The 27,343-nt window shown below is 45.5% G+C and overlaps 1 protein-coding gene across 3 annotated transcripts in view; it reads right to left on the bottom strand.

Annotated features, from left to right (window-relative positions):
- ABCA13 (ATP binding cassette subfamily A member 13) overlaps positions 1 to 27,343 on the bottom strand; it is a 384,829-nt gene that overhangs the window by 282,030 nt on the left and 75,456 nt on the right. For 2 of the 3 annotated variants that reach the window (XM_034665320.1, XM_034665331.1), the window contains 5 exons: positions 24,838 to 24,952; positions 16,323 to 21,098; positions 12,956 to 14,767; positions 8,728 to 8,834; positions 3,077 to 3,195 (listed from right to left, as the gene is read on the bottom strand). In XM_034665320.1, the coding sequence (XP_034521211.1) occupies positions 3,077 to 3,195; positions 8,728 to 8,834; positions 12,956 to 14,767; positions 16,323 to 21,098; positions 24,838 to 24,952 (6,929 nt within the window). The remainder of the gene's footprint in view (positions 1 to 3,076; positions 3,196 to 8,727; positions 8,835 to 12,955; positions 14,768 to 16,322; positions 21,099 to 24,837; positions 24,953 to 27,343) is intronic. The other variant, XM_034665342.1, reaches the window with a different exon arrangement.

Here is a 27,343-nt window from a genome sequence, read left to right as displayed (position 1 = left end):
AATCAGGGGATGTACTGTATGGTGATTAACATAATATAATAAAATAAAATTAATTATAAAAAAAAAAAGAACTAAGAAATAAATTTCCAAAGGACAGTTAATGGTGGAAGAATATTGAAACATACCCGAGCCCTGGAGTCACCTGACACAGCCGAGCAAGGTCTGCCTGGGGACCCACGAGTTGCCAGGGTAACCGGGGAGCACTCACGGGGAGCACTCACACATGACCAGAGCACCCAGACTCACACCGCCCCCAACACCAGCAGCACAGCACCTCGGAACTGCGTCACGGGGGAGCCCACCCAGCCAGCAGACCACCACACACCCGGCACCCCCTCACTAACTCGCCCAGGATTATGGGTCCCTTTCCAAGTTCACATTTTCCCGATCAATATGGGAGTGAAGCTTGAACAGAAATCCTACAAAGCTGCACATTCATTCATTCATTCATGCATTCATTCATTCCCCCACCTCCCGGAGGCTTCATCCCGGGGAGGAAGCCAGCTGACAGACAGCCATCGGACAAGATGGGTGGATGTCCGGGTCCCGTTTCAGTGTTCTCCCTCCTCCTTAGAGGCCCCCCCTTCCCAGCACACAGGTGCATGGATGAATCCAGAGCAGAACTAGGGGTACAACTCATTTCTGAGAACACAGATTGAATAAAAGCCACTGCCCTGGGGCTCTGCCCTTGTAGCAAAGAATCTTTAGTCCAGAATTCAGTAATTATATGCCAATTAAATGTACTTCCACTCATTCATAATATTCCCGCTATGGATTTTATTCTTAAATTTAGCGACACAATAATTTTGAAATATATGCGGTTGTAGAGAAGGACAGTGCACGCCCCTCCCCAGCAGCAAGGACACTGGAAGGAAAGTTCTGGCTTCCATCATCAGATACACTGTGCTCCGTGAAAGATGTGTCAGGTGCAAAGACAGAGGCTGACATCCACGGGGCTGTACTTTGGGGACAGGATCAGGCCACCAAGCACACAAGTCAGGGTCTGGCTACAGGAGGTCTGCAATCATGTAGGAACCGGTCAGGGAAGTGTACCCAGCATGCTTTGCAGAGACAATGCTGTCTACAGGTGGTCCAAAGGGCTAGATTTGGGGAGAGGGTCGGAAGCCCCCAGTCCAGCCTGGATTGTAGCCACATTCTCCACGTCTGGACTCATCGGGCACTTGCATCATAATTTAATGCAATTTTTTTTCTGATCTCCGTTTAGCCTCTTGCTGCTGCTTTCCACCACAGTGAGAGAACCGAGTGGACTCAGCCAGGGTGATCCTTTCCGGTGGGACTCTGCGCTGGCATCGAGGCAACCCCCCCATCACAATGTTTTGTCAGATACTGGCAAACTAAAAATAGCTCGGTGTCTTTGGCTCACCTCTGCGGGGCACCGGGCACTTCACACCCCGGAGCCTGAGAACTTTTATATTTCTAAAAGCCTCACACTCTTGAAAACCTTGACCTGTCCTAGAGGCTTTGCATCCGGAGATAAGCGAACTCCTATTTTTGTCATCAAAACCAGGAACACCTGCTCTCTATCCGAACGGACCTAACTTCTGGCAGCCCGAGCTGTCGACAGTCGCGGAGTAATTGGAACCATAAAGGCCGTCTAGGCTGTGGCTTTAAAAGCTGGGGGGGTGGTGCTTGCTTTGCTTTATGATTGCAGATTGCTCAGCACTCAAAAGGCGTCTGTCAGGGTTTTTTATGGATCCACATTTAATACGGGACAGAGATCTGCACGACCTGGAAATAAGACTTGGATGGTCTCCATAAATCAATGTCCATATGAAAGAAAGCTGGGTCCGCGTGGTGTCATCTCTGTAGGGACCCCCCAACCCCGCTTCCCGAGCACATCACCACTCTGCCCGAGCCCGATGCAGGGCCCCCCGGGCTCTCGCCCCGCACGGTGTTGGGGGTGCTCAGCCTGACCCCCTCCAGCCTCCCTCCGCGGCCCCCTTCTCTCTGCTCTCTGTGATAATCCAGCCTTCCCCGGACACGTGTGAAGGGGGCGCTACTAGAGCACGAAAGCCATAAACGATATCCAGAACGGGTGCTGGAAGAAAGGAAGGCGCTCGGTCCGTTGCTGGACTCACATCGCTCTTGTCCACGCTTCCCCAGCAGGTCAGGCCTGCCCGTGGGCCCCGTGGCCTTGGCTCCCAGGGGAAGGAAGCTGGCCGCAGGCGAAAGGCACGACCTTGGGCCCAGCTCCAGCTCGAGGCCCCGCGTGGCTGCTCACTGGGCTCGCGTCCAAGTTAATAAAAGGAAGCCGCGAGGCTGGTCCCCACACAGCTATCTGCTCTCAGTGCTCACCCACGTGTGCCATTAGTCAAAACCCATGGCGGGCTGGTGAATGTTTCATAACTGGCTCTTGGGAAAACATATCTTATTTGTAGAATTTGCCAATTTCCATGCTATAAATGGTGTCACCGTGGCCTCGCTCAAGCCACGCACACGACATCCCTGAACACAGAACTGGTTAGAGATGCACGGTGATGCACTAAAGTACTCCCACCATCTAGGAGCAGGAGATGGGAGCACATCTCAAGAGCACAGACAACAGGAAAACACACACGGGACACCTGGAGGCTCAGTCAGTGAAGCGTCTGCCTTTGGCTCCGGTCATGGTCCCAGCGTCCAGGATCGAGCCCTGCGTGGGCTCCCTGCTCAGCAGAGAGCCAGCTTCTCCCTCTCCTCCTGCTACTCCCCCTGCCTGTATTCTCTCTCTCTCAAATAAATAAATAAAATCATTTTTAAAAACCACATTAAAATAATTAGGAATTGATGAACCTTCGTTTTTCACATAGCATATTCTCATATATGTTCATATCATCTGCTTATCAACGATGTCGAGGTGTAAGAACCAGCTTGCGGGATCCCTGAACACGGAACATCCCGCTCTCATGAGGCAGAAGCCAAGGCGAGGAGGGCCGCAGGCCAACCTCCAGTGTGGCCCAGCCAACGCAGCTGTGCAGTTGCAGGGACAGAGCCAGCACGCTCGGCACGAGCAGACTGCCTCGCAAGGCCAATCGGGATGAAGGTGAGATTCACGGACCTGTGGCAGAAGACAAACCTGGTAGTGGTCGTGCATCACGGCAGCCCCCTGGAGAGCAGGTAAGAGGAGACGCCGCATCCCACCTTGCTTACAGCTCAGAGCAGAACACAGCATGTCCTTCATCAAGGAAGGGTTTTCTGTCGGAGGAAACGCATGCACATGTCATAGGTAAACGATCCTCTCCCCGCTGAGCCGCTCTCCCCAAGTCATTTCTGAACAACCCAAAAGGATGATAAATTCATAAACATTTCTTAAATCATCAAAATGCACATTCAGAATATGAAGGGGAAGCTGTGGCTTTTGAGTTCCAGACGTTTGGTTTTTTCTGGGTGTAACTGAATGAACAGAAATTAATGTCCCCCTGCCTCTCCACGCCAGCCCCCCTTTCCATACCCCTTTGGGCAGGGCCCCCATTCACCAGGTTGGCCCAAGACAGCCCTGGCTTCCCCAACCACACTGAAGTAACTGTGAACAGTGTACTCTTTGATTCCCCAAAGTGCCCCAGTTTGAGAGGTGAGTTACTCACATGGTCAATTTGAGGTTCCCCCCCAACTGTACCCTACCTCATGCCTCACAGCCCACCTCTCCACCAGCTCATAATGCCTCCAATAGCTCTTGATTCCCTGGCCCAGTCCCCAATTCATCTTCATTTCCGAGTCACAGGCCTCCTCCCAAAGGGCCATGGTTCTAATGACAAAGGAAATTCTCAACTTTTCACATTGGTGAACCCTGCTCCTGGGCTCCCAGGGAAGTTGTATTTTAACTTTTACCAAGGTCAGAGCGACTTAACCAAGGACTTCACCAAACTTCAAAGTGGGGGCTCTATTTCTACCCCAGCACACACGTTACACCTGCTTCCTTAGTAAATAACCTAAAAGAAATATTTCAAACTAAAGATATGAGTAAAAATCTCCCCAGGCGCCCATATCTCCGAAGCCCACAACCTTGCACATACTAAAAGCTGAAGATCGAGTTTGTAATTTTCTAGAATATCCTTCCTCATGATGCTTTGGAACTCCTGATGTAACAAGAAACATACAACCCTGTGTTAGGTGTGAGTTGGACAGACAGGTAGTCAGGGCCAGGGTCCCCAGTAAGGAAATATGGAGCCAGGACAGCTAAGATCAAACAGAGCTGACATCCTGTTCTGTGGCTTAGACAGGACCACACAGACATTCTGCTTTGCAGCCTTTGCAGAAATGACTTCTGCAAAACGTCCTAAAATAAGACAATTAACCACAAAGCATTTGTCAGTATCATGAGCAAGGGACAGTTAAGACCTAAGCCCCCAAATATCAGCAAAAAAAGACCGTCAGCACGTGGACATGAACCTAATAGGTAGACAAATACATGCCCAAAGCCCTGATTCGAACCACTCAGCACACCCCCGATCACTTACAAAAGTTCTGCAAAAGAGCTCATAAAAATCCCTAAACTTAGAAACTCCGAGGGCAGCCCTTTCGGCCCCCCCCCCACCCCTCTGGGAGCTTCATACTCTTGCTCAATAAACTGTGCTTTGCTGCCCACCACTCTTGGTCTGGTCTACCTCTTCCTTCTTTGAAACAGCGTGACCAAGAACCATGGGCGTGCAGGGGACACAAATCCTGTAACACCTACACCACATGTTCCTTCCTGGGAGCACTGTCTTCCTTGGGAAGACTGTCTATCCCAGGCAGCTGCCCTCACTTGGGCTTGAATAAAACTCTCCTCCTTTTGGCACAATTTCTAAAAGATCTGTTCATTTTTCATCGACAATAGGAATCTTCCACCCACAGCCTTGTGCAGCCATCGGTCGCCCCCATCCCTGCTCACTCTCAGGGGTCCTCCCTGCTTCCCAAAGCCACCTGCCCAGTGCTCCTCTCCTGACCCTGCCATTCAGAGCTCTGCCTCAGGATACCTGCCTCCCACCAGCACTGAGCCTGCCCCGCTGCACCCCTAGCAGGTAAGTGTACACTACAGGCAACCGTGCAGGCCTTTGCTAATGTCTTGCCCCAGGCCACTGCTGGCCCCTAGCACCCACCTTTGCACCTAGCAGATGCCTGGTGAACACTGTCACCTTGTTCATTATGCAAGACAAAATGTATTGCCAGGAGTAGAGAAAACTTCAAGGATTTTTTTTTTTTCAGTTCAGCAAAAACACCCACTTCTGGGGCGCCTGGGTGGCACAGCGGTTAAGCATCTGCCTTCGGCTCAGGGCGTGATCCCGGCGTTATGGGATCGAGCCCCACATCAGGCTCCTCTGCTATGAGCCTGCTTCTTCCTCTCCCACTCCCCCTGCTTGTGTTCCCTCTCTCGCTGGCTGCCTCTATCTCTGTCAAATAAATAAATAAAATCTTTTTTAAAAAAATCCACTTCTGCTTCTTACATTCTTACATTGCTTCTCCAAAGTATTTTTTAAAAACTGTTTTGTACTCTTGGTGACCCTTGAACAACATGGGTTTGAAATGCATGGGTCTACACTGCGAGGGTCCCCTTACACGTGGATTTTTTACAGGTCAGCACTGCAAATGCATTTTCTCTTCCTTCTGATTTTCGCAGTAGCCTTTTTTCTCTCTACCTTACTTTATTGTAAGAATACAGTGTATAAGGGGGTGTCTGGCTGGCTCAGTCAGTGGATCTGGGACTCTTGACTTCAGGGTCATGCTGGATGTAGAGATTACTTAAACTTTAAAAAGAATACAGCATATGATACACACAAAACACATGTTAATTGACTGTTTACATTACGGGCAAGCCTCAACAGTAGGCTATTAGTAGTTAAGTTTTGGAGAGTCAGAAGTTATCCGTGGATTTTCACTGCACAATGGCGTAGATGCCCTAAACCCCGTATAGCTCAAGGGTCAACCGCACACACTGCAGACTGCTAGAACAGACCCAAAGTCACGCTTTTCAGAAGCAACAACCTGAAAGCTTCATTGGTTTAGTTTCTCATTAACGTTGCTATTTCACTGAGTTTGAAAACAGATCTCCTTATTGTAAAAAACGCAAAATGTGTCTCTTACGTAATCTCCTACGAAAATACAAAACAAAAGGGGTAAAGCGCTATGAAACGCGCTGGCATCTGTCTTCGGGGAAAAAGAAGCCTCTGCTTTGAAGAAGACATGACAACATGCTCGGGAATTATGTCGTCCAGACCTAACAGGGCATCGGACGCGCCAGGAAAAGAACTCACTGACCGTGTGGATTTGGGCAAGGACTAGGCCCACCGTTTGCTTTCCTGCTGTACATTGAGGAAGTGGGAGAGGTGGGGACGGAGGCCTGCTGTGTCTGGAAGGTCAGGTCAGGTAGGATGTACTGGGCTGTCAGATCTGCCCCTGCAGCTGGCACATCTTCCTCGAGGCTAGGAACACACACGCCCGTCAGGGCCTCTCCCTCCACACTCCCGGTCTACTCTTGCTGGGCCTCACGCTGTTTCTAAAGACCCAGTTCCAAGCCCTGTCTCTTCCCACCTGCTGAGGGTGTTCCTCCTGGCTCTTGGACACATCAGAGCCCCACTCTGGCTTTATAGCCCCACCCCCCCCCCCGTTTCCAGACCCCTCCCCTCTGCTCCACCCAGTCCCACAGTCTGCTCCACGGGACTCCCTGACTTCTTCACTCCCAGGTCCCAGGCAACCACTCCCATTCTCCAAATGCAGACACCAGAAAGTCAAAAAAGACAAGTCCCTCTGGTTCAATGAGGCCGTCAGGCCACACCCCCTGTCCTCGTGCAGACATTTCTAACAGATGTCAAGTATTAGCTCAGGAGGCCAAAAATGACAGCTCTCCTTGCGTTGATACCGAATTTAATTCTGTGTCTGCAAATAACTACTCTATTTTCAATAGTAACAGCCACTGATCTGAGTGCTATTCCTTCCATGTGATGGGAGAGGAGCCATGCTCCCCTTTTGGCCCACCCCACCCCCAAATCCTCACTGGCTGGTGCTGATACCTTTTCCCCGCCTGTCACGGCCCCCTCCTATTCCATAAATGCAGTGACGGTTTAATGAGGAAAGTAGAAGACAGTCTGAATGTGACCCAGTCATGCCTGAGTTTTCTTGAAACGCAATATACAAATTCAAAATGAATTCTGTTGCCAACGTAACGTCAAGTCTGCAATCTTGATTTAGTAGCTGCACTGCAGAATGGCAAAATAAATATAAATCCAGGTATTGATGAACACTTGATTCATTTAGAAGCCATTACATTAGACTTCAGCCATTACATTTTGACTGAGGAATGTCAGGATAACCACGTGTCTGGAGGTGGCTGGCTTCAGTGTCAGGTGTGCACTCGGGATGCAGAGAAAAATGCCATTTGTGATTGACCCGGGCTGAAAACACGTGCGGCCCGTCCTACGGTGCGTTTAGGTAGTCAGCGCTTCATAGCCAACAGAATTGCCGCGTTCACAACGTCTCGAATCAGAGGTAGAGATTGTTTTAAAAATGGGGAGAAAGGGGGCACCTGGGTGACTCAGTCGGTTAGGCGACTGCTTTCAGCTCGGGTTGTGATCCCAGGGTCCTGGGATCCAGTCCCGCATCGGGCTCCCTGCTCAGCGGGGAGTCTGCTTCTCCCTCTGCCTCCGCCCCTCCCTCAGCTTGTGCTGTCACTCACTTTCTGTCTCTCAAAGAAATAAATAAATAATCTTTAAAAAAATGGAAAAAACTCTACATGCCAACTGGGGTTTCGGTTACATGGACAGATGTCTCCTTACCTCTGCCTCACACGCACACGCACACACGCATGCACACACACGTGTAGACGTGCTCGCATACACACGTGCGTGCCTATTCCCTTTTCGTGATTCTCAGCCTAAATGATTCCTCTTCTGGTCCCTAAATTACTGTTTTTCATCCTCAACTTGCACTGTGAGGGGTGGCAGAGCACGGGCCGGAACCCACAGCGCACGAGGCCCAGGGAGGCGACCTGTGTCCCCCGCCTCCTACCTGTGCTTAGAATCAGGCCGGGCTCCCACTCTGGAGGGCTCAGCTGGCACCTGCCAGGCAGGACTGGGACTCAGCCTGTTTGATCCCAAAGCCCCTGCGCCTGCCCCACTCAGCCTGATTCCCCTTCCTGTGGGCATGGAGCTGGGTTTTGTGGCCCAATCAGTTGGGGACAGTGAGGCCTCACCTGGCATGCCGTCGCTTGATTACCACAGGCCGCCACCTTGCAGAGGGTGGGGGGCAGCCCTGCAGACAGGGAGGCTCGGGTTCTCCACTCCTGGACTCTGCTTCTGTCCCCACACCCGTCTCTGCACCCTCAGGCCTAACAGCACCAACTCCAGTAGAGGGAGGCATAGAAGTAAGGGGATTACAATTGCATTTGACAGAGGTCTGCTCAGCGTCGCTGCCAGCAGAGAGGAGGGAGGCCGTCCTTCTGGAAGATCTGCCCTCAGCACGGGCCACAGAGTCCCCTGGGAGTTCAGGTCAAGGAGACAAGGATGCACGTACTGGGAGCAAAGACACAGACCAACTCAGGGGCAGAGAGGGGGCTGCTCGCCTTGGCTGGAGAGTCTTGGTGGTGGGAATGGGGGGGAGGTTTGGGGCCAGAGCCCGGAGGGCCTTAAACGCCAGGCTAAGAAGGCTGCACTGGCCTCTAAGAGAAAGTCAGGAGTAATCTCCCCATCCCAGGACAGCCGGTCCCTGAAAGCCGGCACGGGGCAACGCGCAGCCCTGGTCACATACGCAGCCCACCTGCAAGGATGACGAACACACGGAGAACCAGCACGACCACTTTCTGCAGAGTCACGATGGCTTCCGGGGGCTTGTGAAACTGCTGGAAAATCTGACACATTTCCACACTAAGGAATAAAAAAGACAATGGCATGTAAAGGGGCGTGTGCGTCACCACTGTGATCAGTAAGTCATCACCGCACCCCCTTCACGGTGGGTCCAGACACACAGACGGCCGTCTAGACCTCTAGGAAACACATCGATTCCGGGGCCAGGAAGCCGGATATTTGCCCTTTCCTTGCCTTGATCCGTTCTCAAATGCAAAGGTCAGTGATCAAAGCGTGGGAAAAAAACAGGAGCAGAAAAAGCCAGTGGAAAGTACAGTTTACTATTTATGTGCAGAGAATTCACTGCAGCCGATGAATTGGTCTGTAAGTAAGATTCTTATCTTTCAGCAAACGGGGTGTAGCATGCAGGCGTGTGTGCGTGCATGTGTGCGTGTGTGTTTGCATGTGTGTTTGTACATGTGTTGGTCTTGATGGAGTCCAAAGGTGGTATTGGAATAACATCTTCCAGAGGAGTGTTTTACCATGCCCGCTGTGCTGTAAGCCCTGAAGTCTGGTTTTTCCTTTTGTAATTCAAGTGCCCAGCTTAAACTTTAACTGCAAATGCACGCACTTCAAAGATACCTCCAAACCCCACATTACCAGCCACACCCCACTGAGGTGCCTTTGTTTGAAAGATCTTGGTTGATTTTGAAAACTGCCCACTCCTGGGGCTCACTTTTTCTCTTCCCACGCTTTAAATGCCTTCTCTTCGAGTTCAATTCACCAATACAGAGTGAGCTAATGAAACCCTAGATTCCCACCCTCGGCCCCAAATAAAGCAAAAGGCCCAGCCAGCACTCTTTCCATCTTCGACCTCACTTTGTGGCCCCAGCCAGGACATGTAGTTTCCAGAATTCGTCAGTCATAAACGGCTATTTTTGCAGAGGTCCCCCGCGGTCACTGCTGAGGGCTGGTCCTGCCACAGCGGTGGTTCTGGACGAGCTGAGACCCACACACAGCAGGGACCCTTGCTCAGCTCTGCCATCAAGCTGCTGACAAAAAGGGCTCAGGAATGCAGATTTACTTCTTTTTTTTTTTTTTTTTGAACACCAAATGGCTTTCATCTCACTCTTAGATGAGCCAATAGTGTTTCCAAAACTCAAAAGCAGCCTCAACATCAGACACAACTGAGCATGTAAGCTCCTGGGAAGCACCTGAAAGGAATTTAACAGTGTGTGTGTCTATTTTTTTTTTTTTATACTGTGGGTCACATCAACTGATGAAGGGTACAACTGTCCAAGAAAATCTCCCGAAATTCCTTGAAAAGGCATATACTTGATGAGGCCCAGAGATCAACAGGCATCTTGGCTTCTAGAAACTCTGTGTTGAGTCAAGCACGCCTGAGCGCACGCCTGCTGCAGGGCAGACTCACAAGCCTGAGCCAAGGCCACACAGAATTCTCCAGAACACCGTGACAACCAGAGCAGGGTGTGTTTGCTTGTTTAAATGCAGTGCTATGTTTTTTGCAGCATGCTGTTTTAAATTCACTTTCCCCAAAGAATGAAACTTTCTGGGGGAAAAAAAAAAGTTTAAGATCCGTCCTGTTTTGGGGGGCTGACTCCGGATGGCCACAGAACCACCCTGCTTCAACACGCCTTGGGATGGGGACCACAACCCGTCCTGGCAAATGTGGATTTTCTCCAAATGGAGTACTGTTCTTCCATTGGTGAGACTCTAACCAGTCCCTGGAGAAGGCAGTTATCACAGGTTAAGATAGAAGGTTCAGCGTGGTGGTGCTGTGTGTATATACTTAGTAGGACGAGCATGAGTTTACTGAATCATTGTGCTTCTGCCTGGGGTGTGGGCCTCCTTGAGGTGATTAAAAACTGGGGTGGGGGGGGGCACCTGAGTGGCTCAGTCGGTTAAGCGTCCAATTCTTGGTTTCAGCTCAGGTCATGATCTCAGGTTCATGAGATCGAGTCCCATGTCAGGCTCTGCACTCAGCGGGGAGTCTGCCTGAGATTCTCTCTCTCCCTCCCCCTCCACGCTTTCTTCCTGTGCATTCTCTGAAATAAATGAATAACTCTTTTTTAAAAAACAGGGTTTCTTCATAGTTACACCAGCTAATTGCAGATTCAAGAGAGTCTGATGTTGTTTGATGCTTTTGAAGGTTAGGCAAAATAACACAAAATCATCTAGAGAAGCCAGATTCAAGGGCAGTGGGTTGCTCTAAACTAGGGAACAAACAAAAGAAAGAGGTTTTGTTTTTAGGTATAATAAAAATATGGTGGAACTGGCGAATACGTGGGGGGCAGGAAATAGTTATACCTGAGTTGGTTTTAGTGCCATAGAAAGAGAAACATTTATCATTGTCATTTCTGGCCAAATCAAACATGACAGTGTGTAGAGCCGTGTATTAATCACCATCTGGTATTACAGATTTTGGTAAATTGTGGGATTTAAATGATTACATTTTAGTCGTACCTAAAAGATCATGGACCTGGAAGCAAAAGAATCATGATTTCATTTTCTGTACAACCACCGAAGGCTACTTTCCGTCTCGCTCGGTAGGCATGTCATACTGGGTAAGACCCTGAAATGCTCTAAATCTTGGCTTCCCAGCCTCACTATGAGGAATGTGGTTTGGACCAGTGTTTCATAAATCATAGCATGCTTACGGATCACCTGGGCATCTTGGTAGACCACAGGCCCTCAGTGGGCAGGTGTGGGGGGGCTGGGGACCCACTCTCAGGTGAGCTGCTAGCCCCCCAAGCTCACACTGCAGAGCAAAGGGCTCCAGCAGACCTCAAACCCATGACCAATGGGATGACCTGTCTTGCACATTTTGTGTCTTCCCCATTGAAGAAACCAATGATAAGAAGAGTGAAAACAGAAAGAGAAGGAAAGCAAGTAATCACTAAGCAGGAGGACGCTAGGAACCCACCCTTGTGACCTTTGTGACAGAGTGGTGGTCACAGAGCCAGTCTACAGCCCATTCGCTTCCAGTCTTGGGGCACGGTATACGTTCCCTCCCCAGAGAACCAGAAACATCAGATGAAAACTGGAGTCAGTGGAATAGAGGGATTGCTAGGACAGCCTCCAGCTCACATGGAATCTCAGAGCAGAGCGGGCAGTCCCGCACAGTGTGGTCTGGGATCAGGGGCATTGCGGAGATGAAGCAGGAAGCTCTGAAAGCCAGCGTGCAAATTTTGAGACAGTGGTTGTTCTTCCTGATAGTTCTTTCCTTGTCTCACTAACCAAGGAAATACCGCCAAGTTATAAAAGATGGCTGGGTTCAAGTTGCAGCCTTATCGTGGCAGAACCGGCAGAAAACAGGTCAAGCTCTCTGATAGATGAGCGAGGGTTTGGTGGCACCTCCGATCTCCCTGTGGGATGAAGAGAAAGGTAGGAGCAGGCAAGGGCCACGCACCATCCAAATGGTACTGCCACACATAGGAAGGCTGGATTGGGACAGAGCAGCATCTCAGAGCCTCTGCACACCCAGGACACAAATCCTCCCACCTGAGGCAGTAGAAGCTGCCAGAACATGATGAGTAACGGGACCGAAGCAGGGCTCCCCTGACCTGCCTCTCAGAGATCAGGGCAGTGCTTGGAGGTGCATCAACCACAGCACTGAGTTGAACCTAAAGAGGAAAAAAGCCAGGGCGCCTGGCTGGCTCAGTCAGCAGAGCGCGCGACTCTTGAGCTCGCGGTTGTAAGTTTGAGTCCCATGCTGGGTGCAGAGATTATGTAAAATCTTTAAAGAGAAAAGAAGCCAACAGCTGCCTGTCCCCTCCCAGTGGTGGTTACGACTGAAAGCACAGTTTTCTGCATGGAATACATAGCCTTATATTATTGGCCTATCAAACAGTACGATCACTGGCAGCCAGAGTATACGAATAGAAAATGTGTGTATGTACCTTGCTCCGGACAAGTGAATAAAATAAGTTTTTACTTTTGAAAATGAAATAATGTACTGTCAAACACTGTTGGATAAATCCAGAACATATCTGAATGCCAAATTACGAGTCAAGTCATGAAGACACTGGACTCAAGTCACTGGATATTGAAACGAACTTCCAGCATGCAATCAAGGGGAAGTCGAGAATCATACTTAACCTGGTTCCAGGCCCTTCTTGCAGAGTCCTGTTTTGCAGTTACTGCAAGGGAGTAAAAAGGAAGTGAATCAGGTGTTTCATTACCTTTGATCCATCAATGGGACCTCTTGCCAATGCTCCGTCAATGCAGTGAATCCCTTCAGGAATTGCTCGAAACTTGATAACGGTTCGAGGATATAAGGAAAATCAGCCATCACCTTTTTGGTCCTCTCTTCTTTTCCCAATGTGACCGTCTTTCCAGTGGCTGCATTAATAAAACTCTCAAAAATGGGATGGAACAAAGTTCTTGTGGAATTTCCCCACTGAGAATTGTTTAAGGGAAGTTCCTTCCTCAAGAGAGCTATTCTCCTTAACATGATCTGGACTGCTTCTCCAAGTTGTTGATGAGTTACATTCTGAATCAGAGAGGTATTGGAGAACAAAGCTCCACTCAGATCACCTCTTCCACCGGAGACCTCCCCAGCTGTTTCTGTGGCTTTCAAAAGGTTATCTGGATGCTGAGCCAATGTCAGCAACAGATTAAAGACATTCCAATCATCCTTTTCCAAGTCATTCCAAAGAGCTTCCAAGGTGAGATCAATCAGCCTTCTCAAGGAAGTCCCAGTTTCCATTCTGTCTTGTGATAGCATTTCATCCCAAAACGGGATCACTCCCTGGGTTCTTTTCCATATTATATCTTGAGGGTAACTGTGAGTGGGAAGTAGGTTAGGGTGTAGGAAGTCTATCTGGTTGATGATATTATTTATAGGAACTAAGCAATCCAAAATTTCTTCCCATACGTTGACAGAATCCATAGCAAATACTTGAGTCCCATTATTAAAAGCTACCACAAGCTGCTCCATGGTTCCCAAACTGCCCTTCACAGAGGTTAAAAATTCAGCAATTTCTTTCAAAATATCAGAAAAGTCCTTGGACTGGTTCACATATGAGAATGTGCTTGAGGACATGTTGACAACATCAGAATCTTGTGAAATACTAGGTTTGACCCCAATCATCCTAAAAACCAAGTCAAGAAATGATGTCAACAAGTCACTTATATTTTCAGGTATGAAATGGTCTACGTTCTTCAAAGTACTTATTTCACTCACAACATTTCGAACACTTTGTCGCAAAACGGAATAGAGACTGTCAAAGAATTTCATAGTGTCATTGGTATTGGAGACAGGATGAGTTTCAAATATGGTGGCCATCTTCCTGGCAACTTTCATGGCTAGCCCCACAAGCTCCACGGCGGAGGTCACAGAGGTGCAAAGGTCTCTCATCTCAGCGATGTCCCTCACCAGCATGGTCAGGGTATCAGACATTTCCAAGAGGAGCCCTGGGGCACCACTTTCTCCACCAGCTTTTGAGATAACACCAAGCAATCTCTTGGTAATGTCTAGTGTTGCCCTGTTTCTTAGAGGGAATGAATTATTTATATAGGAAAGCAAATCAGTTAGATTGGAAAGTATAACTTCTCGGAATATAGGATACAAGTCACGGAAACCCTTGTGAGGAGAGTTGACAAGAACGTCTATGAGACGTGCTAGCTCTGTAGAACTTTCTCTCACAAGCAGGAGAGCTGACCTAAGATTGTGACTGAGTTGGAGGAGATCCTCAGAGCTGTTCGTGTGGGAGAGCAACTGACTCACAACCGCAAGAAACTCCGAATTATTTTCTGTCTTATTTTTCCCTGGGGTTTCCCTTAGAAGAGCATTAAATAAATCTCTCATGAACTTCAGTCCTCGATGATGATCAAAATAAAATGTTCCATTGTCTAAAATAAATGAGCTTTTGATTAGATGATTTAGGGTCTCCTTTACACTTGAGAAAATGCTCATCAGTCTGTCTTCCTTTGAGGTGGTAAGAAATTGATCCAGTGTCAGAATTTCTAGAATTTTATCCTTTGGGACAAAACTGTAAATAAATATTTTTAAATTTCACGTTTGGCAGTGGAAAGATCAAAACCTAGAGTCATACTTTTGTTTCATAATAGCATCATGGGGGAATCACGCTGAGCACAAGATGACACGCTAACACACATTCCAGATGAAAATTAATATTTTGGCGCCAAATAATGAAAAGGATGGAGGAATTTCACAGATAATCCCATTACGGTCCCTCAAACCTAGCTACTTGAAAAGCCACATACTTTTGGTTTTAGAAAAGACAGGAAGGTAAAATCAATATAAATTGCTTCTTGCTGCAAGAGGTAACATCTTGCTGAATTTTCAAAGTCCTAGCAAATCACTCAGACAGGTGATGGCTCTGTGATGTGTCAGCGAGGCTAGGCTGAGTGACAACCCATTCCCGTAAGCTGTTAGTCTCGGTGAGCAACAAGGTGGGTTCCCTCAGGAGAGTGGAGGATGAAAGGAAGTCAGTAGCCACTCTGCAGCATAAACACTAACTCAGGTGCTGCTGAGAAGCAATTCTGCAGGTGTGATTAAAGCCCCTGATGAGTAAACTCGGACTTAGGAAGACGGGATATTGTCCTGGGTGGGCCTGGCCTCATCAGTTGGAGGGCCTTCAGAGTGGGCTTAGAACTTCCCTGACCTAGCCACCCCAAACAGCAACTGCTCTTCTCCCAGTCACCCCCCACCCCCAACTGTCTCCTGTAGAAACGTGCCTTCCAGACAGCCTGCCCTATCAACTTTGCACCTGCTTAGCCAGAGGCTAAAAGCAGAGAAGCTAGTTCCTTGAATTAAATCCTTGTTCTGGTTCTATTTCTGTGGCTGAGCCCTGACTGATACAAACATCACGAATGAACTGGAATATCCCTCCAGCCTTTTCACTGGCAAGCTTCAAACAGAATGAATAAAAAAAAGGCATATGAAAAAAAACATAAGGTGACTATCAGTTTTTAAATTTTAGGTTAATTGGAATGAAAATATTTAAACGCCTCACTGGCGATGAGACAGTTAGTACATCAATTCAAATAATGACTAAGTATATGCATATACATATATAAAACTAATGCTTAAGTCCCACATAAAAGAGAACTTCACAACTATTTTCATAACCCAGCAACATAAGAAAGCATAAAGGATTGATCACCAGGGGCTAGGTTTCTATATATGTTTACTACTTTGATGACAATTGCCAAAATTATTTCACTTTGATATTTTAATAAAATGTCCATTAAGACAAAATTCACCGCAAAGATCATCCAAAGGTGATAGGTACGAAAGGGCTGTTACTGGTGTTTATACGCTCCAAGAAATAAAACTCGATTATAACATATAACAACCTCATTTACCATACAAAACAAAAGTAGAGAGGCCAGCTCTTGATTTCGGCTCAGGTCGTGATCTCAGGGTTGTGCAATCAAGCCCTGCATCAGGCTCCGTGCACTGCATGGAGTCTACTGAGATTCTCTCTCCCTCTCCTTCTGTCCCTCCTCCCCCACCCCAAGCATTCTCTCTCTCTCTCAAATAAATAAATAAATCTTAAAAAAAATAAAAAGTAGACTCACCTCAACTCTGCAGTGATGTCTTTGTGGAAGGCTTTTAGCAGAAGAGATATTCTGTTCTCAGAATTTTCCTCTAGTAAAAATGAAAAGAATGTTTCCAGAACCTGTTGCGTGAAATCCACTATGCTTCTTGGGGGGAGGATTATGCTCTCACCATTTTCTGATTGCGTCTGGTTCACGGTGAGCAAATTCATTATGTGAAGGTCAGTATTGCTTGCATTTGAGGCTGCCTCTGGAGAACTCCCAGCTAACTTACTGATTAAATTAACTAGGAAACTTTCAAAAAGGAATCGAACGAATGAGAAATTAGTTAGCTGCTCTTGGCTTAGCAGTTGAGTAAGATGGGTAATGTCAAAATTACCTTCCCTAGAAGTGGTTTTGAGAAGCCCCAAAAAAGTAGCAATATCTTTGGTCAACAAAGCTAGATCAGTCAAACTTTCATTGGCCGTAAGAAGAAATAATGTTTGAATCATTCTGGAGTCATCTTCCTTTGCCTGTTTACGAAGCCAGTTTTTTACAACCAATAGAAAATCTTCAATGATTTCTGCGGTCTTCCATGACGATGAGCCCAGGCTTTTAAAAAAATGGGCAAGTTGCAAAGTTACATTTTGAAGAGTCTCTGAATTAATCGTATGAATGCCTTTGATAATTTCAGAAAGCAGGGGTCTGATAGGAAAGTCGTGGCTTGGATCTGTCATGATTTGTTCCAGTTCAAGCCCTAGTTCTTCGAAGTAAGAAGAGTTGTAAGTTACTGCTCTTTTTTCAGTAAAACTTGAAGGTGCTTCGAGACTACTGCCTGTCAGGTTGGGGTCTAGAAACGTCACAAATGGAGGGTCTAGAGAACGGGTACTGTTTTCTGGGTGCCGATCCCCAGAAGGAAACTTCATGATCTTTTCAAAATTTAAGGAAATCTTATTTTGAATGGAAGCCTCTGTGCCTTCACTAATGTTAAGGATCTTGTTTAAACTAGCTAGTGTATCCAGAATGTTTTCATCTAATGGAATTTTTGTAAAGTTGACATTTTTTAATTTTGCTATGATTTGTGAAGCAATTTGCTTTATGGGGCCGCTGGGACAAAGTTCAGAGATGCTGCCATTGCTTTGATTTTCAGAAGATGGGACAAATGGTAACACTTTATGCCAAAATTCCTGCACGGTTTTCACAAGCGAAATTTTAACATGGAAGACTTCGGAAAGCTCTAGAAGAAGAGACGTCCAGTCCACTAGGTCACGAATTACACAGACCATCTTCCTCGTAATCTCCTTCTGTGAGCCTTCATCCATACATTGTAAGCCTTCACCTGGGGGAGAGAGGTGGAGGTGGTCGAGCAGACTGGCCACTTCACTATAAAAGGAAGATGACATGAGCTCATGGGATTTACAGGCTTCTAACTTCGGATTCTGCCGAAACCCAGAAGTTGTGTGATTCCAGCACCAAACCACAGGAAGGCAAGTAAAAGCCTCAGAAAGAATTTCTGGTTTCTCTGATATTAATTCAACTGCATCCAAAAGAGTTTTTATCACGACAGCAAAGTCTTCCTTGGTGACATTGGAAATGCTTATGCCATGCAGGACAGTGAAGTTATAGACATCCTTGAGGACTTCTGTGATGTTTTTGTCAACTCCCCTCTGCAGGAGCCTCACGGCATGAGGAATGACGTAGTACATGTCTACCACAACATTGACATCATCTTTAGGGAACAAGTGTGAGAACTTTAACAGATGATTAACATTCCAAGAATGTGAGCTGTCTACAAATTTTTCCATCAAGCCCACAAGCAGGTTGGTCCCCAGACTGCCGGTACCTAAGCTACTGATATTCTTAAAAAACTCCGTTAGGCTTTCACTCATTTGCTCCAGTTGGTCGACCAGCAGGTCTATGTCTGTCTTCTTGAGCGTGCGCAGGAGAGACGCTACCTTCCTGAAAACTTGAGTTTCGCCTGGATCTTGTGGAATACTGTGGAGAACAGAGGGTGCCAGGGAGTTGAACACGTCCCTCATCAGTTGGATACCAAGACCTACGGCGTTCGTGATTCTGTGTGGAATTATTTGTGGCGGATTTTGGAGATCCTGGGAGAAGTTGGAGACAAGGTAGCTGGCTAAATGATAAAGTGAGCCGCCTAACCTGTTGACATCCGTTCCTTTCGGACTGGTAGCACAGAGGTTTAAACACTTGTCGGGTGTAGAAGAGGAGTTATTTTCTAGGATGTGAATGGGAGTACCTTTCATAAGTTTCTGAATCTCCTTCCCCAGGGCTACTAAATGCTGCCAAAACTCTGTAAAGTGGCGAGGAACGTCACCTGACAATGCCACGGGTCTTAGAATTAATTCAGTAAAACGTGTCCAATTGGATTGAGATGCCAAATCAAAGTCTCTTGTCAAGTTGTTGATAATCATCCTTACTTGGTTTGTGGAATCATTTAAAAGGGTTAATAAGATCTCAAATTTGGGTACCCTTTCCTTTTCAAAGACCTCGGTGAGCAGGGCATTCAGAAAGTCAGTTACATTTTTCAATACAATATGCACACAATTTATATCTGACTTATTCAGTGTGCAGTGAGGTCCCTTTATATTGAGAATCCAAGTAACAAGCTTCAGCGTAGAGTTAATTTTGTCTTCCACAGCTCTGAAACTCCTCCAATTACCCTGAGGATAGCCGTGTATGACACTGGAGTTATATATCATGTATAGACGGTTCATGATGTCTACCCATGCAACGCATCCCTTCAGTCTGCTAATCGTGTCCTCAGAGGAAAATGTAGAATTTAACACGGCCAGAATACGTAATGTCCTCTGTGAAATATTCACGTGTAATGAGTCATCTTCTAAGATAAACTCAGTAACGTTTTCGAAAATATCGGCACAGGACAATACATCTTGGTCATGTGACACATTTTGAAGCAATAACATTGTTTCTCTTAGCTTGGTGATGACACTTTCAAACTTCACTCCATAATCTGTGACGTTATTTGAAAGAAAGTGATTTATCAGTCCGACGTTTCTGTCGATGTATGCGGAGGTATCACTTAACTCCGTGAAAACATCAAGCAGAGAATAGAAAAACTCTCTGCTTGCATTTGTGTTGAACAGAAATGTCTTTAGCTGACGCAGGGCAGTTTCCATGGTGAAAATGGATTTCCCTACTTGGTCGGGGCTAAGAGACTTTACCCTAACTAACGCATCACCTAATACTACCCAGAGATCTCTGAGAGCCAAAAAATCATCCCAATCATGAAAGCCATCAGCTTGAGTTACATTTTTAAACAAATTCAATAGGAGTCTGGCAGGGCGATGGGTGGGAAACATTCCCTGGCAGCTTTTAGAAATTTTCACGTCACTTTCCAATTCGCCCAGAAGCTGAGTGAGACCAACATGGAGAGGAGTGAAAATGTTCATGTCAAACTGGAATATTTGAGATACGCTTCCCCAGATTTCAGTCCACATGTGAAGCCACACGATGGTACAGTGAACAGCCATTAACTCATTGAACGCACTGCTGTTCGCTGAGAGGTTGGAAAGAATTTGTGCCCATGGAAGAATAAATGGAGACCCTCTATGTATTGAATAATTCACTGAAGAGATGCTCTTATTATCCAAGGCAAAGCATTCATTATCCGACAGGGCTCCGACTGATCCGTTGAAGAGTTGGCTCATGTATTGAAAGACAGAAATACGGAAATCTTCGTCTACCATGAGCAGCTGTTTGAGGCCTGTCAATGTGGCATGGACCACTTCCAGCTCTGGGCCCTCTGTAGACATCAGGGATTGGGCTTGAAGCTCCAAGTACTTAAAAGTTGAAAGCAACTGCTGACAATAAGATCCCTCAGAAAGTCCCTCAAGAGCCCCTATTGTCTCATACAAAAATGCAAATGCTTTACCGATGTTTTGGAAATTGAATTGCTTTATGATATCCAAAATGTGCTCTGAGGTTTGTGCAAGGAAAGATAGTAAAGACTCTGTGCTCGGAATGCTCAAGAATTTATAAATATATTGGAAACATGAAGAATAAATTTTCAGAAGCAAAGCTGAATCGTTGTCCTGAAAGACATTTAGATATATCTGAGTCAAGATCCTATCAACTTCTCGTCTTTCAGGCTCGGAAAGGGCTGAGAAAAGTTCAGATGCATTCCTGATGGCATAGACTGTGTCCAGGGCTGCAGAGACCTGTCCCTCCTTCAGAAATCCAAATTCATAGAGACTGCTTATCACAGTTTCACTCAAATGTACAAAGTCCGTTTCCATAGCGAGCGACCAAGGCCAGTCTGAATGGAACAACTGGGAAAAGTTAAGGTTCTTGCTAAGGTCCCTCTCATCTTCTGGGACAGAAAAATTAAGAAGTGTAGACAAGGTTTCCAAGTTGACTCTTTCTCTTTTTGAAATGCCATACATCCACAATTCCAGGAGCTTGGGATCAATTTCAGAAAGTACTAACTCCATGAACCTCAAAATATTGTTTGATTCGTTCTTTATCCAGAGACGTTCAAGAGTTTCTATTTTGTTGATCACGGCTTTGCCAAATTCCAAAAGTTTCTGAATATCAGTAGCAGATGGGTCACTCCCTAAACTTCTTAAATGATTTGCCCACAAGTGGCTTGTGTTCAGAAGAGTCTCAGTGAGAGATGGGAGGTCATGGAATTTGGGCACACTGGGTGAGTCGAAAGGATCGGGCAATAATTTCTCCAAAAATTCCACAAAAGATAAGAAAAAGTCTATTTCCTCGTCCTCGAGGGACTGCATCTTCTTTTCCATCATGAGAAGTTCCTTTGTGGAATTCAAGACCCTACAGTATTAATGCAATTGTCTTAGTATCCGAAAAAAAATAAATAAATTCAAGACAAATTCAATTTATCAAATTTTCAAAGTAATACACACACTTATTTAGAGCAAAATGTAAATGGACTATTACACAGATTTCGCAACTGGAATTAAATTAATGTGAGCATTTGGAAGTGTTTTAGGAACCCCCAATGCAGATGCATATATGTAGCTGAAAATCTGCTTCCTGCACCAAAAGCAATGCATTTTAAATCATTTCACGCCGTGATTTCATACGTAGGATCATTAAAGGTAATTTTGCTATGTATGCATGAAAAATCTGAGGATTCGATTCCTTGTTATGTCTCAGAACGTCTTGGCTACAGGGGTAGTCCAAATGGCAGTGTGTATCAGAAACTGACCCCTATAATTAAGGACAACTCCTGGAATGGCCTGTTCTAGAAACAATTCCAGTGCCCCTTAAACAATGCTATACTTCCCACTATTAGAAACCCATGATTTTATTTTATTTTTTCAAGATTTTATTATTTATTTATTTGAGAGAGAGAGAGAAATGGAGATAGCAAGAGTGAGAACCAACTCTTTCTCCTTCTCCCTCTGCCCTTCCTCCCGCTCGTGCTCTCTCTCCCTCTCTAAATAAAAATAAATAAAATCTTAAGAACAAAAAAAGACGACATGGTGCACGTATCAGGTATGTATTAATGCCCGCTCCGCCGGTGGGGACTGGGGAAGACCCTCAGCTCATGGGCACTCCCTGCAGTGAGACCGGAGATGGGCTCACCGTGGTGGGGTCTCTGTGTTGGGGTCTGTGTGGAAGGAGCTACGATGCCACCATAAGAAAAGCCTGCATGTTCAAACTTCGTAAGACACATTGAAAAATTGTGGATAAGGGATCCTGACCTGTATCGGCCACTAATGCCTTCAAGGCTGAGTTCCTTTCTAAACTTCTTTCACTCTATAATCCTGTCGGCTAAGACACAGTCTGACACAGGACAGACATGGGAGAGATCAAATGATGAATGGTGTTTTCCCCCCTTCAATAGCTGGGATCTGGGAGCAGAAAGTACAGCCTTCATTTAGTTTACTCTTTCTTTTTTCTAAGATGTTATTTATTTATTTATATATTTGCGTGAGTGAGAGAGAGACAGAGAGACAGACAGAGAGAGCACGCTCACAACCTGAGCTGAAGGCAGACACTTAACCGACTGAGCCACCCAGGCACCCCTTCATTTTACTCTTATTTGCAAGGGAGTGGCTCTTTTGAACCAGGGAACACTAAGAACACTCCCCAGGGAACTTCCCCAGCAAGAATGAGAAAGCTCCGCTATTAGGAATTCCATATGGATCTTGCTCAAATCCAGCCTTGCATAAAAATACATGCACAATTGGGAAGCCTGGGTGGCTCAGTCGATTAAGCGTCGGACACTTGATCTTGGCTCAGGTCATGATCTCAGGGTCATGGGATTGAACCCCACGTCGGGCTCTGCGCTCAGTGTAGAGTCTGCCTGTCCTTCTCCCTCTGCTCTTCCCCTCCACCCCCCAACTCTCTCTCCCTCTCTCTCACTCAAATAAATAAATAAAATCTTAAAAAAAAAAAAAAGCATTGTGAGCAAGGGCTGCAGTAGAACTAACTAGTACTAGTACTAGTACCATATTGCTCCATATTTTACAACACTTTACAATTTATAAGGCACTTTCCTAAGTACGGTCTTAGTTCACTCCTACAAAAACCTGTTGGGGTATACATCAATATCTCCAGGTCATGGAAAAAGAAATATAAATATAAATATACATATATGAAATAAAGAATATATATATATATTGAAATAAAGAATATATACGTATATATATGTATATATATATTTTTTTAAATTAGCAGATTCACATGGCCCAGAGTTTTTCTTTTCAGACTTAGCTTCCTTCATATTAATTGCAGTTAATGCCCATCCTTGTTTTTATTTATTTACTCATCCCATCATCTAGCATGTACGACAGACACTGTGCCAGATGCTACAGGTCTACAGAGGTAATATGAAACGTGCCCCCAGAACACATATTGACTAATTTGCTGCTGTCTTTCTGGGACTATTAAATATTTGAGACTCTCAGGAAAGTCCGGTATTGGAAATCCAACCTGAGCATGGGATGGATTCTCCAGGGGGTCTAGCCTGTGCACTTCCTCCTTTGCTCACTAACACCTGAGCTTTCAAAGCTTTCTGGGAGTGACAAATCCTAGGTCCAGAGAGATGTTGCAGAATAGCTTTTGAACTTTGGTGTGCACCAGAACCACCTGCAGAATTTCTGAAATCTACAGAAACCTGGGTCCTACGCACAACCAAGGTTTAGCGCGCCAAGGGCCAGCTCCGGGAATTTGCATTCTTAGCAAACTTCACAGATAAGTTTGATCCATTCACGAATTTGAAAGCTATGCCCTAATGCAAAGCTTCTGTCCCATGTCATCCCAACACACCCAATAAGCAATAAACAAAGTATGCTTTAAACTATACACGGGCGTGCCTGGGTGGCTCAGTCAGTTACATGTCCAACTCTTGGTTTCTGCTCAGGTGGTGATCTCTGGGTGGTGAGATCGAGCCCTGTGTCAGGCTCCATGCTCAACACAAAGTCTGCTTAAGACTCTCTGTCCCTCTCCCTCTGCCCCTGCAACTCTATAAAATAAATATATAAATCTTAAACTATATATGATCTCCAGGGTCCCTGGCTGGCTCAGTCAGTGGAGCATGGAACTCTTGATCTTGGAGTTGTGAGTTCAAACCCCCACACTGGGTGTAGAGCTTACTTAAAAAATAATAATAATAATCGGGTGCCTGGGTGGCTCAGATGGTTAAGTGTCTGTGTTTGGCTCAGGTCATAATCCCCGGGGTCCTGGGATTGAGCCCCGCATCTGGCTCCCTGCTCAGGAGGGACTCTGCTTCTCTCTCTGCCTTTCCCCAGCTTGTGCCCTCCCTTGCTCACTCTCTCTGTCTCTCTCAAATAAATAAATAAAATCTTAAAAAAAAAGCTTTAAAAAATAATAATAAATAAATGAAATGAAAAGCTCATCTATTAAAAAATTAAATAAAGAAAGACGCTATACACAATCTCCACAATTGTACATAAAAATTTCCATGCTATTGCATGGGCAGCATATAATCTGGCAGATTAAGTTCCAAAGATCACTTCTCCCCCAAAAGTCTCCAAAGCTACCAGAATCTTCAATCACTAATCTCATGTCTAAAGTAAGCAACTGGGTGAGGCTATTATCCAAACATTCCATTTTTGGAGCATCTATTATAAGTCATGCTTTTGAAGGAAAATCGTATGACTATCATCTGTATTTCTTTTCAAAATCCATGGAAACATGAGTCATAGATTCTATGGAGCAAATATTATTGAACGCTTAATATGAAATACTGCATCAACGGTCACATCAGGAGCTCACACTTTAAACCAAGTGTTTCCTGAGGCACCTGGGTGGCTCAGTCAATTAAGCGTCTCGCTCTTGATATCGGCTCAGGTCGTGATCTCAGGGTCATGAGACTGAGCCCCACATCGGGCTCCAGATTCTTAAGATTCTCTCTCTCCCTCTCCCTCTGTACCTCCCAGCTCACACTTTCTCACACCCTCTCTAAAAAAATTATAATAGTTACATAAATAAATAAAGCAGGCATTTCCTATAAATAGGTTCTGTTTGTCTTCAGATAATAGTTAAATCAAAACCTGGAAATCGAATTCTGAAAACTTACCTGGAGATGGAAGCAGCTGGGGACTTGAGTAAGTTACTCAAAAATGTGAAATAATTATCGGTGATGACTTCCCAATCCATGTTTTCTTCATAACAAGGAGATTCCTTGGAGGAAGCTAGATAGAAAGGCATTTCATATATTGATTTCAAGTTGGACACAACCGTCAAATCTGCCTAAGTGAAAAACGCTTTAGTGGTTCAGTTAATCTGGTTGAAAATAAAACAAAGAAGGATTAGAAATCCTTGTGAGTTGGCTTCCAAAGTCAACTACCATTGGCCATCAAGCAGTGTAGACAGTGATCCACAAAAAACAGAAAGTAAATAAGGTGAGACCCATGATTATCCCACTTGTTGCCTTAAAGGGACTATCTAAGCAATGACGCACGAGGTGGAACTAAGTGGAGCTGGTGGGCACCTTGAGGAGATGGGATGAAGGTTGGAGTCTGAAAGATTGCACATTTACACAGAACAGACTCCCAGGAGAGAGCTGCACAGTTGGAGCACCTGCTGTATACCTCCTTCAAGTACTCAGCTGAGGGTAAATCAGTGCATGCAGGCTAAAGAAGCCCCCTGAGATCAGGGAAAGATCCACCTGAAATGATTCAAGAAAAGTGTCCAGTGGTCGCGTGGGCCAGGAACCAATTCTGCTTCCATCAGCCAGACGGGAACAATCCACAATTCTCATTAGGCAATAAGTACAAGGTGCAAAATGGGTGATGCCTCAGTCCTGCGGAATATTTGCAACCACACTGAGTTCCATTCCAGTCCTGCCTAACAAACCTTAAAAGCAAGATCTTAAAGGCTCAAACGCTTTCAAGAACATAGGAAAACAGGGGTGACTGGGGAGCTCAATCAGTTAAGCATCAGCCTTCTGCTCAGGTCATGATCTCAGGGTCCTGGGATCGAGTCCCCTGCTCAGCAGGGAATCTGCTTCTCCCTCTGCTGCTCCCCCCAACTGGTTCTCTCTCTCTCTCAGATAAATAAATAAAATCTTTAAAAAAAAAAAAAAAAGAACATAAGAACACAAAATAAGCAAGCACAAAACAAGGCTAAAATCGTGGCTGGCATCCAATCAAAAATTACCAGGCATGCAAAGAAGCAAGAAAATGTAGGCCATAGTTAGGGCAAAAACATAATCAATCAAAACTAACCCAGAACAGTATGACACTGGCACAAAAATGTACACATAGATCCATGAAACAGAATAGAGACCTCAGAAAATAAACCCACACTTATATGGTCAATTAATCTACAACAAAGGAGGCAAGAACACACAATGGGTAAAAGACAGTCTTTTCAACAGGTGTTGGGAAAACTGGACAGCCACACACAGAAGAATGAAACTGGGCCACTTTCTTACACCATCCACAGAAATAAACTCAAAATACACCAAAGCTCTAAATGTGAGACCTGAACCCATGAAACTCCTAACAGAAAACATAGGCGATAAACTCAGACGTCAGGCTTAGCAATGTTTTTTTTGGATCTGTCTCCTCAGAGAAGGGCAACAAAATAAAAAATAAACTATCAGGACTCCATCAAACAGCCAAGGAAACACCAATAACAACAACAAAAAGGCCACCTACTGAACGGGAGAAGATATTTGCCAATGATACTTTGAATAAGGAGTGAATATCCAAAATATATAAAGAACTCATTCAACTCAACAACAAATGAACCAACCTGATTAAAAAATGGGCAGACAACCTGGGTAGGTGTTTTTCCAAAAAACACATACAGATGGCCAACAAATACAAAACAAACACACTTGGGGAAATGTTCTTGTGTCATTTCTTGTGTCTTTGTTTCTAATTTCTGGTCTGTTTCTCTTGAAAACACTTCTAATTACTTACAACTTTTTAATTTCTTTTTTTATAATGATTTTTTATTATATTATGTTAGTCACCATACAGTACATCCCCGGATTCCGATGTAAAGTTCGATGCTTCATTAGTTGCATATAACACCCAGCGCACCATGCAATACGTGCCCTCCTTACTACCCATCACCAGTCTATCCCATTCCCCCACCCCCTCCCCTCTGAAGTCCTCAGTTTGTTTCTCATAGTCCATAGTCTCTCATGTTTCATTCCCCCTTCTGATTACCCCCCCTTTCTTTAACCCTTTCTTCCCCTACCGATCATCCTAGTTCTTATGTTCCATAGATGAGAGAAATCATATGATAATTGGCTTTCTCTGCTTGACTTATTTCACTTAGCATTATCTCCTCTAGTGCCGTCCATGTTGCAGCAAATGTTGAGAATTCGTTCTTTCTGATAGTTGAGTAATATTCCATTGTATATATGGACCACAGCTTCTTAATCCAGTCATCTGTTGAAGGGCATCTTGGCTCCTTCCACGATTTAGCTATTATGGACAATGCTGCTGTGAACACTGGGGTGCATATGGCCCTTCTCTTCACTACGTCTGTATCTGTGGGGTAAACACCCAGTAATGCAATGGCTGGGTCATAGGGTAGCTCAATTTTTAACTTTTTAAGGGACCTCC

This window comes from Ailuropoda melanoleuca, chromosome 1, assembly GCF_002007445.2.
Source record: "Ailuropoda melanoleuca isolate Jingjing chromosome 1, ASM200744v2, whole genome shotgun sequence".
Taxonomy (NCBI): Eukaryota; Metazoa; Chordata; class Mammalia; order Carnivora; family Ursidae; genus Ailuropoda; species Ailuropoda melanoleuca.
Note: the sequence above shows the minus strand (reverse complement) of the source record. Positions and strands in the feature narration are given on the sequence as shown.